General features: G+C 32.1%; 1 protein-coding gene across 2 annotated transcripts in view; it reads right to left on the bottom strand.

The window, feature by feature from the left end:
* LOC139481216 (organic anion transporter 3-like) overlaps positions 1–19805 on the bottom strand; it is a 54536-nt gene that overhangs the window by 24162 nt on the left and 10569 nt on the right. The window contains exons 2-5 of one of the 2 annotated variants that reach the window (XM_071264382.1): positions 9397–9714; positions 6849–7273; positions 6337–6570; positions 770–901 (exon numbers count right to left, since the gene is read on the bottom strand). In XM_071264382.1, coding sequence (XP_071120483.1) covers positions 770–901; positions 6337–6570; positions 6849–7273; positions 9397–9699 — 1094 coding nt within the window. In that variant the 5' untranslated portion in view covers positions 9700–9714. The remainder of the gene's footprint in view (positions 1–769; positions 902–6336; positions 6571–6848; positions 7274–9396; positions 9715–19805) is intronic. The other variant, XM_071264383.1, reaches the window with a different exon arrangement.

Below are 19805 nucleotides of genomic sequence, written 5' to 3'. Positions count from 1 at the left end.
CTACACCTCTTTTGGGGAGATTTAGAATATTCATAGAAAATTAATTTTGTTTACATACTGGTTCCCAGTTATGCTTTCTGTGTTCCATCTCATAGAGACATAACTTGGGAATGTTACCAGTAAAAATACATGTGCATATTGTTTACATTGAAATCTGTGGTAAACCTTCATTCGAGGTAGGGGTAGTTAAGAAAATTAGTGTTAGTTTAAACTTTGAAAAGTTCAGGGCATATAAACGTTGAAATTATGCAGCACAGCCCTATATTTTGACCTTTGAAAAAAATTGTAGTGCATATGAACTTTCAATTCTAGGATAAGATTTTTTTCAAAACTTCATAGTAAAAGTGGTACAGTTTTAGCCGTAAAAGGAGTTCCTATGGGAAATTGCACTGTCAATATTTACAAAAATGCAACCTCTATAGAGCTTGTGTCGCATCTTTTACAATAATCAGTTTTTAGTTCGGCAGGTGTCTTGAAAAGTCTTGTTCATCCGGTTAAGTCGGTTATATTTGATTCCACAATTAAATAATCACGGAGATACACAATATTTATAAATGTGTAACAGGGGCATTAGCTGTCAAATTCATGTTCACCGATTTGACTTCAATTCTCATTTTTCATTTATAACATACTAAAACGTATATTCAAATTACAATAAGTCTGAAATAAACAGTTCAAACTGCATGTACTCGATAATATATGTATATCAAAAACATAATTAAATATCTTAACTTATCATTCTGAAAATGCTCTGTGACGTTATACTTACCATTTAACAAAATACCATCCAGTTACTTGAACAAATCCAACAACATTCAGAAGAATTAGATTTATGTAAATATTTCCTGCAAGTTGTCCTACTCCAAAAAATATTCCGTATGCTCCGTAACCACAACTGAACCTTCAATGTAAATTGAATGTACTATATTATACATTGATAGTGTAGATTTTAGAAAAATAGATATATCCACATCTGTTCTCGTACAATAAACAACACATTCCTTTATTTTGTAAACAATAATTTCGTACTCCATGTACAGTAACTCCTTACAACTATTTACCTGTGTATATAATTAGGTCTTTCCACTTTTCTGTGGAAAGACCTATTGTTTTTCTTCTGATTATTTTTTTTTTTTTTTTCTTCCGCCTAATTTTGTTCTTGCGATAAACATTTGTTTCGCAATATGTCGCTTAGATATTTTGTATATGATATAGAACAGTTTATGCGCTTTTGAAATTTACCCTGCGTAAACAAATACTTTTTTTTGTAGGAGTTATCTCCCCAAACACTGTTTTCCTTGTTAGCGCATCTCCTTCGCAACCGTAAAAGATTATGACAAATTTATTTTACAAAATTGCTCGTTATATCCTTCGCATGATTTGTCCTATTTTGACCGAAGCGATATGACCGCTCCATATGAGAGTTATTTCCCCTTATGCATCTGATATAAGTGATATGAATTTCTATCTTATAAATCATAAGTGATAGAGACCTAGGATCTTTTGATTTGAGGTCCTTGGTCCCAAAAAATGAAAATTAGGTCAAGGTCAAAGGTCAAGGTCATATTCTGATATTTGAATTTGGCTTATTTTCACTTATATCCAAAGACTGTATAAGATATCAACAAATTATTTTTACTAAATTGTTAGTTGCGACATGTCGTAAGATGTAAATTTTGATTGCAAGCGTACGTTGAATGTAAAAGGGAGTTTTCTCCCCTCTTGTATGTAAAAATACGCGTTTGGTGATATAACTCATTAACTAAATATAATTAAGACCTATGGTCTTTTGATTTGAGGTCCTTGGTTTATGACCTTGAAATTGATCTCAAGGTCATAGCTTAATTTGACGTTCTAGATTTTGACCTTTGATTTTATTCTATATGTATACATGATAAATATATACAAATTTTAGAAAAAGGTATCAAACCATTTAACCTTGAAAAAAAACAACCGGAAGTGACCTTTTGTAAACCGGAAGTAGCTATTTTTTTGTACTTTATTAATATAAAAGTATATAGAACCAGATATTTTTGGAATCAGTGTCAAGTAAATATTCAAATATAATCGGAGTGTAACATTTTTCAAACCGGAAGTGACAAATTATCTCCCTTATTTAAAAAAAATTGTATGGAAACAATATATTTTTGGAATCAGTTTACTAGGAGCTATCATTTGACGATTGAAATGACATTTTAAACTTAGTTTCACAACTTTTCATATCAAAATACATTGTTTTGATGGAAAGACCTTCAATTGTTCTCTGAACAATTGGTTTTTAATTTTACGACATTTTGTTCAACTGAAGGTTTTCTTTCTAATTTTGTTTTACATCTCACTTCCTTTTTATCGATTTTGTCTTTGCATTGTGTCATATAACATTTGTTATAGTGCAGTGTACTATGTTTACTTGTTTTTTGTTAATACTTTATATTGATTTAAGCCATTTTATAGCGGGTCTTACTATGTTGTGATGTTACTATATAATTTCAGGTTACGGTGAAGGTTGGCACCTGATAAATGTTTAAACTCGTTGCATTTGTTTGAACCTGTTGTTCAGTTGTTGTCGTTTCTTGATGTGGATCATAATATTTTTTCGTTTCTAGTTTTTTTTATATAGAATAGACCGTTGGTTTTCCTGTTTAAAGGTTTTTATGCTAGTCATTTTGGGGATCTTTATAGCTTGCTGTTCGGTGTGAGCCTATGCTCCGTGTTGAAGGCCATACTTATATATGACATATATGACTTGGATGGAGAGTTGTCTCATTGGCACTCATACCCTTATCTTCTTATATGTATAAACGATCTAAATCAACATATATAGAGTTCCCCTTTTCAAATCATAAGAATATAAAGTGTTGATTGAACTAACTTAATAGACATTTGCGAAAACTGTCATAAACCTACGATTAGGATTACAATTGAATCTTGGGTCGTTTCAAAGTGTAAAATATATAAACCGTCGGTTCAAAACCAAGACTAATTAACTCCTATGATGTTTTTCTATAGTTTAAACAAAGGGATTTTGAAAGATATATCGGTACACAAAATGGAATCTTGACAGCTTGAGGTGGAATCAGGACAACTCGGTTCAAAACAGACTCAGACAACTTGGGTTAAATCAACGACAAATCAGACTGAGACAACTTGGGCCAAAGGCAAAGACAACTATGTCTTCTTTTAAAGACATCTCGGACCAGTTTGAAACACACATCGGAACAGTTTGAAAGGGCTCTTTTGTAGTTTTTACTGTAAATATTATTTTTATTTGTTTTTGTTTAGATTTTTAGCTTTCTATAACAACTTATCAGTTTGTCGCATGTCAATTAGTTCTTTTACTGTAAAATGTTTTATGACGGCCTAACGAGATCAATTAAAATAATAAATCATCGAATACTATGGCAAGCCGTTCTCGTCAAAACTATGTTTAAACCCTTTATTCGAAAAAAATACACAATAAGATTAAAAAACCTAAAATAACACACTGAGAAATCGAAATTACACACTGAGATTTAAAAAAATGAAAAACACACTGAGAAATTAAGATTACACACTGAGATTTTAAAAAGACACACTGAGATTAAATAAATTGAAAAACACACTCAGAGAATTGTTAATTACACACTAAAATTTCAAAAATACACATTGAGATTAATATGCAAATTACTAATGAATATTCATGAGATGAATAATTCAACAGATTAATATCTTGGTCTCTAGAACTCTTGTCATTATAATGAAATGCGGTTCCTTCAACCAACGTTCATAATAAATTTTAAGACTTAACATCGTTTTTTGCTTACTCATATATGAATATATTCATAAGTTATTTGTCAATATAATTCAGATTAATATTATTGCTAACGGTGTATCGGGATTGTTTGCTTAAAACTGTTTAAGCATAGGTCCTTTTTCAAAAGTCTTTCAACTGTTACCGTGATTTCGCAAGGTAATCTTTTATATTTTTGTTGTTACGTTTATATGTTATAATAGACACTTGGGTAAACATGTCATTGCATTGTTTGTCTTTTTGTAGATTGTTCCAATGCTTTCTTATAATTTTAATAAAGTTTTCACCATTTGGTTATATCAGAGACATATGATACATGTCTCTAATTATATTTTGTAATGAATGTAAGTGGGTATTTGTCTTGTTCCATTAGTCTTTAAAATAACGTTGTATTGCTAATGTATTTTATAAAACATTTGGCACCAGATTGAAGGACTAACGAGTTATGTACCCTAGTTGTTTTAAGTTTGTAATACTGAGATTAAGAATACGTATGCTAATTAGATATGTGCGCATAAAAAATGCGCACAAATCTCAGTGTGTAATTTCAAATTCTCAGTGTGTGTTTTTCAGTTTATTTCATCTCAGTGCGTCTTTTTGAAATCTCAGTGTGTAATTTTCAATTCTCAGTGTGTGTTTTTCATTTTTCGTAATCTCAGTGCGTCTTTATGAAATCTCAGTGTGTAATTTCTTATTCTCAGTGTGTGTTTTTAGGTTTTTTAATCTCAGTGTGTTTTTTTTTTTAATATTCAGTGTGTAAAATTTTCGAAAAATGTTTTAAACCTAGTTTTGACGAGAACGGCTTGCCATAAAATACCTCTCAATGGCTGCAAGAAAATTTAAATCAGATATATATCGTAGGTGGTATGGGTGTCTTCCTCCATCTTGGATTGTAAAAAACAGTGAACCAAAGGTCCAGATTTTCTATCAAGTTAGCAAAATTTGATGCAGGAATGGAGATATTCAATATGAATTTTAATGTAAAAGAACCAATTTATAAGAATATAACTTATAAATATTAATATTTTTGCAAATGTTGATTATTTTTGTTTGTTTTTTTATTTTATTTTTTAAATTGCCATTTTTAGGGGACATAACTCTAAAATAGTGCATTTTCTGAAGGATTCTACATGGAATTTTCCTATTTTGTATTTTAGCCGGAAAAAACTCACGGTGACCCTATCTTTTATTTTGAAATTCTCAAAGCATTGTCTGAAAGCTATCTTTTCCTTAAGTATTTAACAATTCTATCATTTTGTTTAGTTTTTAACAACAAAATGGTGTTTTTTTCCTGTATAATCCTTACAAAATGTGTCATTTTGTCGCGTCCTGTAGCTTGAGAAAATGCGCCGTGACCTATTATTTTTATTATATATTTCAACATATATCAAAAGATACTACGTTTTGGCAAAGTATGAACAAATTCTATCATTTTTATTTTAGACTCCCATACCACCTTAAGTAATTTCCGACTATCGTTAGCGTCAATGTGATTCAAATTTATACTGTGGTATGTCAAGACGTTATAGTAGGAATAAATATATCCTGATTCGTCAAAATAAATTGATTTTTAATCGTCATAGAGAAATTAACTCTATGTTTCCTTGAGAAGTTTTTGTGGACTTTTGTTTGTATTTTCGTCACTTTTTGACATGTTGGAGCCCGACTTATTTCAAATGCCCTTTTGCATCGTTTCCTTGTTTTAAAAAACAAAAGTAACTTAATTAGTTGCATTCAACATATATATGCATTTCATTTTAAATCAAATCAAGAATTTTAATGTATATACTTTGTTTAAATTTTCTAAAAGCAGTCACGTTGTCTTTTTTAAAGTACACGAATGTATGTGAACCTAATTTTAGATTAAATGCAATCAAACGATTTTGTTAAACGATGATATTCATTTTATATTTCTTAAGAAACAAAGTTGTTATATGTTATCAAATAAAACTATATTACATCCTTTTAGATTAAAATGCACTTAAATGCTTTTACAGATATTTGAATGCACACGAATATTAATTCGGAGATATATAATGAACTGATATGCTAACGCGAAGTTATGTTGAATGCAGATTTCTTAGGCACCAGCAACACATATTGATGGCAAATAAAGGAAAAGAATTACCTTTGCCGACTGAGCCAAATTTGTTTGCTGTCCGACAAAATATATCCGAAAATATATCCAGTATTGACAACTTTCATAAGACAAAACTTGGAATATGCAGAGGGAGTTCAGGAAATTAAAAAGACATACTATATTCTTTTGAGTAGGGCTTGAACACTCCATCGGAGAATTTAAAAAAAAACCTGCATGGGTGTGCCTTCGAAAATAATTATTTACGAGATAAAAAAAATCATTTGAATGTTAATTAGGTTTATTTTTTGTATTTTGAGACGACCCCTTGTTTTTCGTCAACTGTAATCGTAAGTCTAAGTGTAATTCTAGGTATAGCCATAGTTTCCGAAAATGTCTATGATGCAGTTTTTCTACATTATAACATCAACATCATTCTACATCATCAATTACTTTATTTAAGTCTTACCAAGCGACCATCAGTAAAAGTGTAAACTTTAAAAGTCTAGGATTATCTATGATATCTAGAATACTGTATTTCTTTCCTTCAGACACTAAATCTTTTACTTGTATTACTTCTGCATGGAATTTTTCATATTCTGGTGATTTTTTATCATTCACTTTTGCTATTCTTTTAATGACTTCATATGCTTTCTGAATTTTCCAATGAATCACCAACCATCTGAAGCTTTCAGGTACAAACCTTTAAAATACTGTTTTAACATTAATAAAAACAAACAAACAAACAAACAAATATTTTATTTGCCAATCACGGCGCCCAAAATGAGAGACAAAGAAACGACTTAAAAAGCCAGAAATTAGTATTCAATAATGAAATGTGTATTGTTAGTTGCTATAAATATCTCGGCATCATAGACAAATTAAATTACATACTCGTTCCTTTTTCTCCATATTTTTTTATAAATCATTACAATATTTTCAAGACCAGCATTTAGTACTGACACAGTTTTGTTTACTCACCAAATGATTAACAGCAAAAATGGAACAACTAACGTTGCAGTACCTATCTGGATGTACCGCCAATCATGGAGCCACCAGCAAAGACATGCATACAATATTCCAAACACTTCTCTACACGGTAGAAATCTTAACAGGGATCGGGATTGTCGTGTTGTGAACTCCAAAACAAATGTAAAATTTACAGAAGAGACAAACCCACATCCCATGCCGATAAAAAATCTGAGTGCTGCTAACATTTGCCAGGATGTTGAGAAGGCAGCCGCGGTATTGAATACTAATAATGCAGACAATGCTGAAGCGTATGTTAATTTACGCCCTATTGTATCTGCCATTTGTCCAGAAATAAACCCACCAGCTATTAAACCTCCCATTTGTAATGATGTAATGGTAGATGGAATCCAACTTCTTTCACATACCAGGTCCCACTAAAATAAATAATTTACAATTGATATTCATATAAAATAAAACTATGTTAAAAACACATACGTTTTATTGTAGATGATTGTTTTCCTTTATTATTTATTTTTCTTTTGTAAATGTTTTGTTCATGTTATCAGAGACATATAATACATGTATTATATGTCTCTGATGTTATTCTTATTCTAACATTGATTGGACGAGGAATATAATACGAATTATGCATGGACCAATTCACTCACCAATAAATATCTTTCAAAAGGTGTTTATTTTTTTTTTAATTGCTGACCAAGAGTTTGTTTATTACGTCTATCCCATTTTATTGTGTTTTGTTCTTTGGATGTGCCTGTCATGGGAAAGTATAAAGGTAGTAACCGTTACTTTTATATCGTTTATCCAAATAATTTCATAAAAAAAGACTACCGGAAGAATTCTCGTGTAATAAAGTATTTCGAAATATGCAAATCATTTAAAAAATATTAAGGAATAAATGCCATACACTGCATTAGGCAACATGTTTACATAGCAGTTGTCCTCCTCATCACCAGACATGACAAATATCTCAAACATGACTCATTCAGATCATCGTATTAGTGAAAATAGCAATATTACACATATACAGCCATGGCATCAACTTAGGCAATATCCTTCATCATAAATTAGTTCAATCGAAAATACCTCCTTATTTAAAAGACCAGTCTGTACCAATCATTTCTGATACCTATACCAAACCTATTGCAACTAAAATTTTCAATTACAAACACGTTTTGCAGGATCTTAGTATTGGCGACTTCAAGTCTAAACCTTCTGATTGCACTTGTGCAAGTTCCAAATTCACATATAATCCGGCTGACCACGTTATTACCGGGAACCTCAACATTGTTAATAACACTTCCCTACGAAATGTGTTATCGAAAGGTCCAAAATATCGTGACTCGAAATCCATCAATTGGAAATACAACTTTAAAATTTTGATGGATTCAGTCGAGGATTATGCCAGGCAATAGGCCAAGCGTGAGTAGGAAGACGTAGACACTCTTTCCGAATGGATTAAGGCAGTGAGGTCGTTGATACAAATCAGAATTAAGAATACTTCGGAGGACGTGTTTTTCAACAGACTATCGGCATTCCAATGGGAACGAATTGTGCCCATCTTCTTGCCGACTTGTTTCTTTATTATTATGAGGCTGACTTCATACAGGAACTTCTTCGGAAGAAAGATCAGAAGTTAGCAATATATATGGCACGTGGTAACCAAATAAATGATATAATCACTATTTAACTCTACTTTCCGCTATAAAGATGATGTTCTTTCAATAAATAATTCAAAATTTGGTGACTATGTCGAACGCATCTATCCCATTGAACTAGAGATAAAGGATACAACAGATGCAGTCTCATATCTTGACTTACATCTAGAAATTGACAATGAGGGTCGGTTAAAAAAAAACTTTACGACAAAAGAGATGACTTCAGCTTTCCAATTGTGAACTTTCCATTTCTAAGTAGCAACATTCCAGCAGCACCTGCATACGGTGTATATATCTCCCAATTGATACGATATTCCCGTGCTTGCATTTCCTATCATACTTTTCTTTATAGAGGGTTGTTGCTCGCAAGGAAGCTATTAAATCAAGAGTACCAAATGGTGAAGTTGAAATCATCTCTTCGTAAATTTTACGGACGCCATCACGAAATAACCGTTTCACAAATGATATCGGATATGTTCCTTACGTCGTAACTACAATCCCCTTCCCTTTCATAAATTTGACCTACCAAATTAGACTATTTACCGGATTTGTTATCTTATAAGTAACACGACGGGTGTCACATGTAGAGCAGGATCTGCTTACCCTTCCGGGGTACCTGAGATCACCCCTAGTTTTTGGTGGGGTTCGTGTTGTTTATTCTTTAGTTTCTATGTTGTGTCATGTGTACTATAGTTTGTCTGTTTGTTCTTTTCATTTTTAGTCATGGCGTTGTCAATGTATTTTCGATTTATGCGTTTGACTGTCCCTCTGGTATCTTTCGTCCCTCTTTTACGTTAATTGTACCATAACGTAAAATATTTTAACAAGAGGTCGCAAGGTTAAATATTGATCTGAAATCTTTATTCTCTTATTAAACATACCTCAGAGACAACAGTTGACATTTCAGGTTCAAATAGCCTGGAGTTGCACTTGACAGAACTATTACTTGTAGTTAGCTCACAAAATTCTATTTCCGACATATTATACTCGTTAATTTCAAGACCGTCTAATGTAGTCAAGTCACATCTCCAATTCGGAACGACACCTCCAAAGGTCATCATCAAAGTGCTCCAGTTATCCGTTATTTTACTTCCGAAAATCAGTATCACAAGTATCCATTGAAAAAGTCCAAATCCTCCAATATCATCTATAGTTTCTTCTAAATATTCATTTAAGTCTGTCATCTGAAATCTGATCTACTGCAAATAAAGAAATGCATTAAAAGTTAGTTATACATTAAAATTGTTCTTAAAAGTTAGTTATACATTAAAAGTTAGTTTAAAAGTTAGTTATACATTAAAAGCATCATTGACATCAATTAAAATGTTGACACATGTACAGAGACGTGTCTCGCCTGTCGAGAGAAAATTCAACAAAAGATAAATACTGATGGACATCAACATTGCTTATTAATTCAGACTAAGATGATAAAGGACAGCGCGTCAAAATGACCGTCAAACTGAGATGTACTTAAATAGTACTATAAGTAATACAACCTAATTAAACTATCAGTGTTTATTATACGTAGTTAATATTAAACAAACGTAAGCAGAAAACGAAACATTGGAAATTGGAAATTCATTGATAGTATCTTCACGGACCTTGGGGATATGGCCTCGAAATAGTCGTCAAACTGATACATGTATGCACTGACAAACCATATATATGTAACTAATATATATATATATATATGAAACTTTTAGAAAAAAATAGTCGATCTTCACAATTAGTTCCTATCAAACTAACTTCAGCAGAAAACTTAACATTGAACATTGAATATTAATAGAATTTCGCTGGACCATGAGCTAGGATGCAAGGCCCGGAAAGAGTCGTCAAGCTGATATAATGGTTGATGTGTTACATATTTGTTTTTCGTTCATTTTATGTACATAAATTAGGCTGTTAGTTTTCTCGTTTGAATTGTTTTACACTTGTCATTTCGGGACAATTTATAGCTGTATGGGTTTACTCATAGTTGAAGGCCGTACGATGACCCATAGTTGTTAATTTCTGTGTCATTTGGTCTCTTGTGGAGAGCTGTCTTATTGGCAATCATACCACATCTTCTTTTTTATATGAACTGATAGTAATGTAACTTTTAGAAAATGAAATTAATCAAACATAAGTAGTTCCTATGCCGCCTAAAGACAACAAACATGTCTCGCCTTCAATGATTTTCGTCACATGCGAGACAAACTTTTGATGTGTTATTATTATCAATGAGAAATCTACCAAACAGAAACAAAAAGACGAGTAAGCACATGTTTACAACTATATATACATGCGTATAGCCTTCAAAGAGGCCATTAGCTCTGACAAAGACTATGTTTTTTTTCAAACATTACAAATATTGAAAAAATAAATCGTAATTGGCAGCCAGTCAATTGATTAAACTTGTAAATAAGCTATACAAAAAAATGCTGATGTATTATCGGATTGCCAGTCAATAATGCAACATATTTTAATTCGTATCCATGCGATCTCTAATTCAACCATTATCTAGAGATGAGTTACCTATGGGATAATATAAAGATGAGAAGACGTGGTATGATTACCAATAAGGCAAATCTCCACCACAGACCAAATAAAGTAAAATATAACAGCTATAGGTCAACGTACGGCTCTCAAAAAATATCAAAACCTAAATCCCATAGTAAGCATTTATGCAATATAAGATTCAGAAATGGCAAATGCAAAACAATTCAAACAAAGAATCTATCGAATCTTAGACACGAAATCTAACAGACCTTAAGGTTTATGACCCTTCTATGACCTATCAATCACAAAATTTTCAAACTGCAATAGTATCAAAACAGCAAAGATAATGAATAATAACATTATCGGTACCAATTTTCCTGCACCAGATGTGCATATCGACAATACATGTCTCTTCAGTGATGCTCGTGGCCAAAGTATTTGAAATCCAAAGCTAATATAAAAGATGAAGAGCTATAATCCTAAAGGTCCAAAAAGTATAGCCAAATCCGTGAAAGGAATCAGAGCTTTGCATGAGGGATATACATTCCTTAATTTATAATAATTTCTAAATTTTTGTTACAGCGAATGAAAAATATTGTTCATAACTGTTATCTTCAATTATGTATAAATTAATGCTCAAATTACATTTTTAATACCCCACAAAATTCAAATGGATTACGTACGTTAAATCCATATTTGACGAAAATGGTATTAGTTTTATTTGGCAAGATCAACTTCCATTGGATAAACTGGGTTTAAAGAACATTATTTCACATAAACTGAATGACCAATTTATCCAACATTGGGTTTCACAAATGAATAACTCTTCAAGAGGTATATTTTATTCAGATTACAAACAGGAATTTCGTTTGGAAACCTATTTAATAAAGTTGGATTTATATAGCAAAATTCAGATGCTCAAATTAAAAATTTAAAAAGATGGTCTTGAATACCAAAAAATGCGCGAATTTGTCATCTCTGTGGAAATGGTATAGGAGATGAATTTCATTATCTATTCAAATGTCAAAAACAGGAAATAAAACTGATTAGAAATAAATATATACCACAATATTATACTTCAAATCCAACGGAGTACAAATTAAAACAGCTTTTAACATTCTGTCATGTAGAACTTTACAAAAAACTTAGCAATATTTTTTAAAAATACTCATGCGATACTTATGATTTATGTTTGTCTTTTTTAGTTGAATATTATGGTAATTTGTAAATTGACATTTTGCTGTATTTTACCATGCATGCATGCATGCATTTTATTATTTTAAGTGTAAATGTATTGAGTATAAAAATGTGTATATTTGTAAATATGATGTACTCTTGTACACCTATGTGTCTGAGGTTTAATAATAAAGTATTGTCTATTGTCATATATGTGTATTTACTTTAATTTATTATAGTATGAAGCTTCGAGATATTTTTTAAGTTTTAAATTAAAGACAAATGTTCATAAAACAGTCGATTTTTGCAGGTTCAAATCAAAGTGAATTTTTTATGTGAATAAGCATACATTTCGTTGGGGGAAAAAAATCAATTTTTGTGTGTGTTTTCTAGGGTTATTAGTCTTAAACCTCTGAACATGTTTAGTCTGCCCTTCCACGAAATATTTAATTAGAATTTTTTAAATGTTTTTGCACTCTCGAAAGTTTCAACTGACAACCGATCAGACAATTGTTTTAAGTTGACTGGATGCAAAAAAAGTACATAAAATGATACTCAATAGCTATAAGATACATTTGTCTTTTGAAATACAAGTGGCATATAAGGATCGTAATGGTAGCCTTGTAGATTTCGAAAAAGAGTAGGCTAATGCCGCTTCAAGGCAGCAATTGCACCCGCAAAGTGGAAAGGGATTGCAAAACTTGTTTCCCAATCCACTATAAATTAATATGTTTAAACTTATGATGCTATATGGAAAAAAATATCAAAAGTTTCAAGAGCTAAATTGGCAGCACGTCATCCCTACAATAGCTTCCATTTTTACGATTGTAAAAAATGGCGTAATGCGGAGATAATTTTGACGAAGTAGAATCCTGACTACACAAACAGTTGATCGTTAGAAGATAAATCACTTGACTCATATATTTCATTTGGTAAATGTATGAATTTCAATGTTATTATAATATGAGGCAGGCATTACCTGTGAATGGGGACGAAGTCTGTATTGATTTTTTTTAGTCAAACATGTTGATAAACGGAAATACCGTAACGTTTCCGATATTGGTTCTGTTGTAAGGGATTTTAGTTGTGACGTTATTTAAGTAATGACGTCATATTCAATGTAAACAAAGAAACGCTATCATCAGGTAACGTTTTTTCATATCAAAGAATTATTAAAAATGAAATTGGTATTGCGCGTTCCTTCCTATTTTATACTAGACTGATAAATATATATTTTACTCAAAGTTTCATACAAACGAGACCGGAAAAAGGAAGTACATTGTACATTTCTGCGCAGGTCTGGGATTTCAAAACACGACAAAAAAAAATTTGAACGATTTTGAGTTCATTAGTATACAATGAAAAATTCGGGAAATTTTCCCGAATTTTTTTTTTTATTGAATTTTCTACTGTTATTGGGGACTTCGTCCCCATATTAAAAATGATTAGGTGTTGAATTCCTTCCTATATTTGTTGATATATATATGTTGCTAAATATACATTTTATTCAAAGTCTCATGCCAACAAGACCGGAATAGGAAGCAACAAGACCGGAACAGGAAGTAGATCTGAAAAAAAAGTTAACGATTTTGAGTTCATTAGTAGAATGAAAAATTCGGGAAAATTTTTCCGATTTTTTTTATTTTATTTTTTTTATTGATTTTTCTACCGTTATTGGGGACTTCGTCCCCATATCAACATGTAACCTAAACATATAAAAGAAAAGAATCTGAAGTGAGATGATGCATCAACATTTTCGCTTGATACGTTTTCAAGATAAAGTCAACTAAAACACGCATGAACATAAAAAGGTGTACTTGACTTTCAATTTCGATGAAATTATTGTCTATTTTTTTTAATTTTTTTCCACGAGATGCAAATTAATGCTTTTAAATGGTCAATTATTTATCTGTCTGGAAAGTTTATCGGTTGAATTTATGTTTATGCACAAAACAGATCCACGTATTTTTGAACCTACCACAATCAATTGTTTAAGGATTATTTTCCCTAGTGTTGATTCAATGCTAAACATATTGAAATTTTATAGAAAATCCACATCATTTATCCTTGTACACTCATATTTGGCAATTTCATGACTGATAGGTATACGATTATTGCATGCAGTGCTAGCATTGATTTCCTTAAAACGAGATTATTAATGTAGCCATTGGATAAAACAAATTAAAATATGGACCAAATCAAGTACACCTTTTAGGGTGCGATCGACTTTAGTGACTCAGCACGAGGTATTTTGGAATTTACAGGTTGCTTAGAACTTGTTGTAAAAAATAAACACTAGCACATCATAGAAAAGCAAGTGAGTAATCTATGTTTCAAATTTTATAACAAAAATCTCTATATTAAAGGCTGTGGATTTTCTATAAAAATCTTGGTTCATTTGCCACAAAGTACTCTTTTTCTATGAAATGCAATGAAACAATAAATAATAATGCTTTGCATCAAGTTTCCCCTTGGTATATGTACAAAATGGCCTATCTCTATTATTCATTACATCTGTAGTTTTGATACAATTGAAGTTTGAAAAATTCGTACAATAATGGCTACAGAAGGGGTCATAAACCTTAACATTTGTGTAAATAAATGATACAATAAAACATAAATATGAATATTGAAAGACATACAAAGTAAGATGACGATTTGTTAAGGATTATATACCCTTGTGTTGATTTAATGCTAAACATATGAAAATTTTATAGAAAATCCATAGCCTTTCCCTTTGTATTCTCATTTTTTTGCAATTTGATTTTAAGATTTTAACTATAAGTAATAATGCTTTGCACGAAGTTTCCCCTTGATATTAAACTTGTTATTCTCCAATAATAAACTATTCCAAAACAACACCATTTTACGCTTAACAATAGTTTCCAAAGGGAATCTTCGGAGTTCCCCATACACCATATAATTTGGTGTACTGCTTCTTAATTTCAAAATGTTTTTTTGCAAAATTGAAGGTGTATTTTCTCAATGCTATCTTTACTTTCAAATCCCCATACCTCTGAAGCATATATTAAAACAGGACTAACCAATGAGTCAAAAAGTTTTAGCTGCAAATCGACGGAAAATTCCCAAAGGTAGCAGTAGGAATTAACTATTTCAATGTTTTCTCCATCTATCATAAAATTCTGATTTCTTTTCTTTCTTTTTACTAAAAATCACTGCTTTAGTTTTGCTTGTTTTATTCTTCAGTTTCCATTATTTACAATATTTTTCAAAACATACAAGGGTTTTTTTGTAATCCTTCTGCACTTTCAGACAATAGCACAGTATCATCTGCGTACAGTATAAGAAACAATTTAACATACATTTGTAGACTTTCTATATTATTTTCAACAAAATAACTTTCTAGATCATTTAGGAACAAAGAAAAAAAAGGTGATCATTTTCATCTTGATTTACTCCCATGTGAGATATAAAAATTTCGGAAAATTCATTTCCTTTCTTGACACATGTTTTTATATTGTGATACATATTATATATCACATTAAATATTTTACCTTTAATGTTTGATTTTTGCATTTTTTGCCACAATCCTGATCTCCATACAGTGTCAAAAGCGCTTTTAATGAGATACATAAAATCCTAAATTATGCATCTTTATTAAACTTCTAAAGTTAAACGTTAATCAACCAACAATCAATCTATAAACTTTTACATGTAAAGCCCATAGAAACAGATGTACACAATTCAAATATACATATTTAGCATTTTAACCTTCTCTAACAAATAGCTCCATTACTTTTGTTTGATTTCAACTCGGTTTCCGCCTGTGTATGTTGACTAGGGTTATTTGTTTTCAACCTCAAATATTTAATTAAAATTTTTGTCTCCGGAAGGGTAAGCAGATCCTGCTCCACATATGGCACCTGTCGTGTTGCTTATGTGATTACAAATCCGGTAAATAGTCTAATTCGGTAGGTCACATTCATGAAAGGGAAGGGGATTGTAGTTACAACGTAAGGAACATATCCGATATCATTTGTGAAACGGTTATTCCATAACGGTCACCCAACTCGTGATGGCGTCCGTAAAATTTACGAAGTGATGATTTCGTAAAATTTACGAAGTGATGATTTCAACCAATTGAAACTCTTGGTTTAATAGCTTCCTTGTGAGCAACAACCCTCTATAAAGAAAATCATGATAGGAAATTCAAGCACGGGAATATCGTATCAATTGGGAGATATATACACCGTATACAGGTGCTGCTGGAATGTTGCTATTTGAAATGGAAAGTTCACAATTGGAAAGCTGAAATCATCTCTTTTTGTCGTAAAGTTTTGTTTTCAACCGACCCTCATTGTCAATTTCTAGATGTAAGTCAGGATATGAGGCCGACTTAACTGTATCTGTTGTATCCTTTATCTCTACTTCGATGGGATAGATGCGATCAACATAGTCACCAAATTTTGAATTATTTAGTGAAAGAACATCATCTATATAGCGGAAAGTAGAGTTACCTTTCATTCCTATCATAATGTGTATAGCGGATGCAAGTTCTCGATGAGACTAAGTACCGGATCTTTTTTAATAAAAGGAAATATTGAGTAAACGTCAACGACAGCAACCCATGAACATCACAACAAAAATGTAAACCAAATAAAATAAAGCGGTCTTACATTAAGTATAACTTTGACTAACAAAAACAAAAACTAGAGGCTCTCAAGAGCCTGTGTCGCTCATCCGACTGTACTTCGGTTTTTGAAATCATATTAAGTTTTTTTTATAAAAGATACTTATATAATGATTGAGGGCAAATTTGGTTTAATATTGAAATCCATTCTGTGGTTCTTTAAAAGAAGACATTATTTGTATGTATTTCTCATAGGATCCTATGTTAAACTAAGTCCCCCACTGGCGGATATCTTGGATGCTGGATCGGATACAAAGTAAAAACACTTGATCAGCACCTCATAAGGAATATTTATGCTATGTTTGGTTTCATTCCATTCAGTGGTTCCTAAAAGAAGACATTTGTATGTATTTCCTATAGGGTTCTATGTTAAACTAAGTCCCCTGATGGCGGCCAGCTTGGATGATGGATTGGCTACAAAGCAACAACACTTGGTCAGCACCTCATAAGGAACATTCATGCCATGTTTGGTTTGATTCCATTCAGTGATTCTCTAGAAGAATAGATAATTCCCGCGGCACGCAGTAAAGCGTGAATTTATTGTCTTCTCGGTAAGGTATTTCAAAGGCGTATGAAATTTTTGGCGCCAAAAATTGTAGTGGCAAATAGATAGTTAAATGAGTATCATTTCTAGCCTTGCGTTCGTACTGTGTACATCAAATTTTTTCTGAGTGCCAGTTCCTCATAATGGACCCCATGGACATTGAAACTAACGTAAAAAGGATAGTTGGAGAAGAAATTCAAAGGTCTCAAAATGATTTTTTAACCAAGTCACATCAAGATTGCAGGCATTCGGCAACCAACACAAAGAGCGTTCGGAGGCGCAGATGTGTAAACTTCAAAGTGACATATTAATGGCAGATACATACAAATTCCAGAAAAAGAGCTGTGAAGACCAGTTCAAGTTCAACAAGAAGATGAACGCGACACTCAAGGAAGCAGAATCTTGTTTGGATTCCTCAGATGACAAGTCCGCTCACGCTAAACAGAGAATTAGTGAAGGTATAGAACTTTTAGCTTATTGTCAAAAACTAGTTAAAATGGCTGATTCGTCTGAACATGGTTGGAGAGTAGTCCAAGAATACACTTCAAACCCGCTGGCCGATGATTCGGAAGACGACAGGAAGATCATGAGGGCAACATCGCGTGCAGAGAGAAAGGCGAAGGTAGAAAAATCCAGAAAGAAGCGTTCAACTCCATTTTCTAGACCTTCAACTTCAGCAGATAATGGTAACAACAGTGGTGGCGCTAAGTCAGCTAGGAGGCCAGGAGTGTGTTATAACTGTTATAAACCAGGCCAATGGCAGTTTGAATGCCCAGAAAAGAATAAGAAGTTAAGAACACATAGTAATTTATTGTCATATAATGATGCTTATAGAAATAGTAATTGTTTAAGTTTTTTAATTAATGAAAGTTTAACATTGAAAACAGTTCATTTAAACAACGCTCACTTACTAGACCCAGGCAATGATAGTATTTGTTTACTCAACCGTGAGGAATGTGTAGTTTTATTTGGTCGGGTTGTTGTCTCTTTGAGACATTCCCCATTTCCATTCTCAATTTTAGATCAAGTGTCTAGACATTTAAATACACCAACTAAATTGATCAGTCCCGTAGGTAAACTCAGCTCATCGATACACAAATGGAAACAAGCGGGTGCGACTGATTATATTTTACAGGTAATAGAAAAGGGTTACGGTATACCTTTTAAAGTACTTCCAGAAAATGTATTTTTGCCTAATTACAAATCTTCGAGAGACAATGGGGATTTTGTTGCAAGCGAGATATCTAAATTATTAGAAAAAGGTTGTATTTCAAAGGTTGATAATAAGTCATTCGTTATTAATCCGCTTACGGTAGCTTTTAATAGATTACAAAAGCCTAGATTAGTGTTAGATTGCAGGCACATTAACAGTTGCATACACCAATTTAAATTTAAATTTGAAGATGTATCAATGGTAAGAGAATTATTTGAAAAGGGTGATTATCTATTTAGATATGATTTGAAAAGTGCATATCATCATATTGAAATAAGAAAGGAGCACAAGCAATATTTAGGTTTCAGTTGGGTTATTGACGGAGTGGCTAACTATTTTGTTTTCAATGTTCTTCCTTTTGGTATTGCAAGTGCAGGACATATTTTTACAAAAGTTTTGAAAGAGTTGGTTAAGTACTGGAGAAAACAAGGATTAAATATAATTATGTATCTTGATGATGGTTTGGGTGGAGTTAGTGATTTAGTTTCTTCTAAAAGAGCTAGTGATTATATCAGAAAGAGTTTGTCTGATTTTGGTTTTCTTATAGCTGAGGATAAATGTATTTGGTATCCACAACAAAACTTGATTTGGATAGGTTTAGTGTGGGATATGTATTAAGGCAAAATTCAGATTACTCAAGAGTGAGTGGATAGGTTGTTATTAATTATTGTAAAAATTCTTGACGGTGTCAGTAAAGAGAAAATTTTATACAGAGCAAAACTGGTTGCTTGTATTGTTGGACAAATTATTTCAATGCAAGTTGTTTTTGGAAGTCTGGTAAGATTAAGGACAAGGGAATTATACCAGTGTATAGTTCTTAGAGACAGTTGGTAGTCACTGGTTGCTTTGATAGCTCCAGTGGTTGGTGAGCTTAAACTTTGGTCAAATTCAGTAAATGATCTGAATGAGATGGGTGTGATCTGCATGAGTCAGATTTGTATGATCTTAAGGCTTATACGGATGCCTCAGATATTGGTTTTGGGGGATTTGTAGTCCCTGCTATTGATAGCAATAGTGCTGAGTCGGTCTGTGACTCTAGCGATGTTCAGATGAACAGTAGTCTGATAACGCCCAGAAATAGTTTGCACACTGTAGGGGGTAGTTGGGCAGATCATGAAAGGATCAAGAGTTCTACATGGCGTGAACTCGAGGCAGTCAATAGAATGGTTAAAAGTTCTCTGCACTTGCTTAAAAACCTGACATTAAAAATTAATACAGATAATAAAAA

The sequence above is a fragment of the Mytilus edulis genome, chromosome 7, assembly GCF_963676685.1.
Source record: "Mytilus edulis chromosome 7, xbMytEdul2.2, whole genome shotgun sequence".
Classification (NCBI taxonomy): Eukaryota; Metazoa; Mollusca; class Bivalvia; order Mytilida; family Mytilidae; genus Mytilus; species Mytilus edulis.
This window is presented reverse-complemented; position numbering and strand designations above follow the sequence as displayed.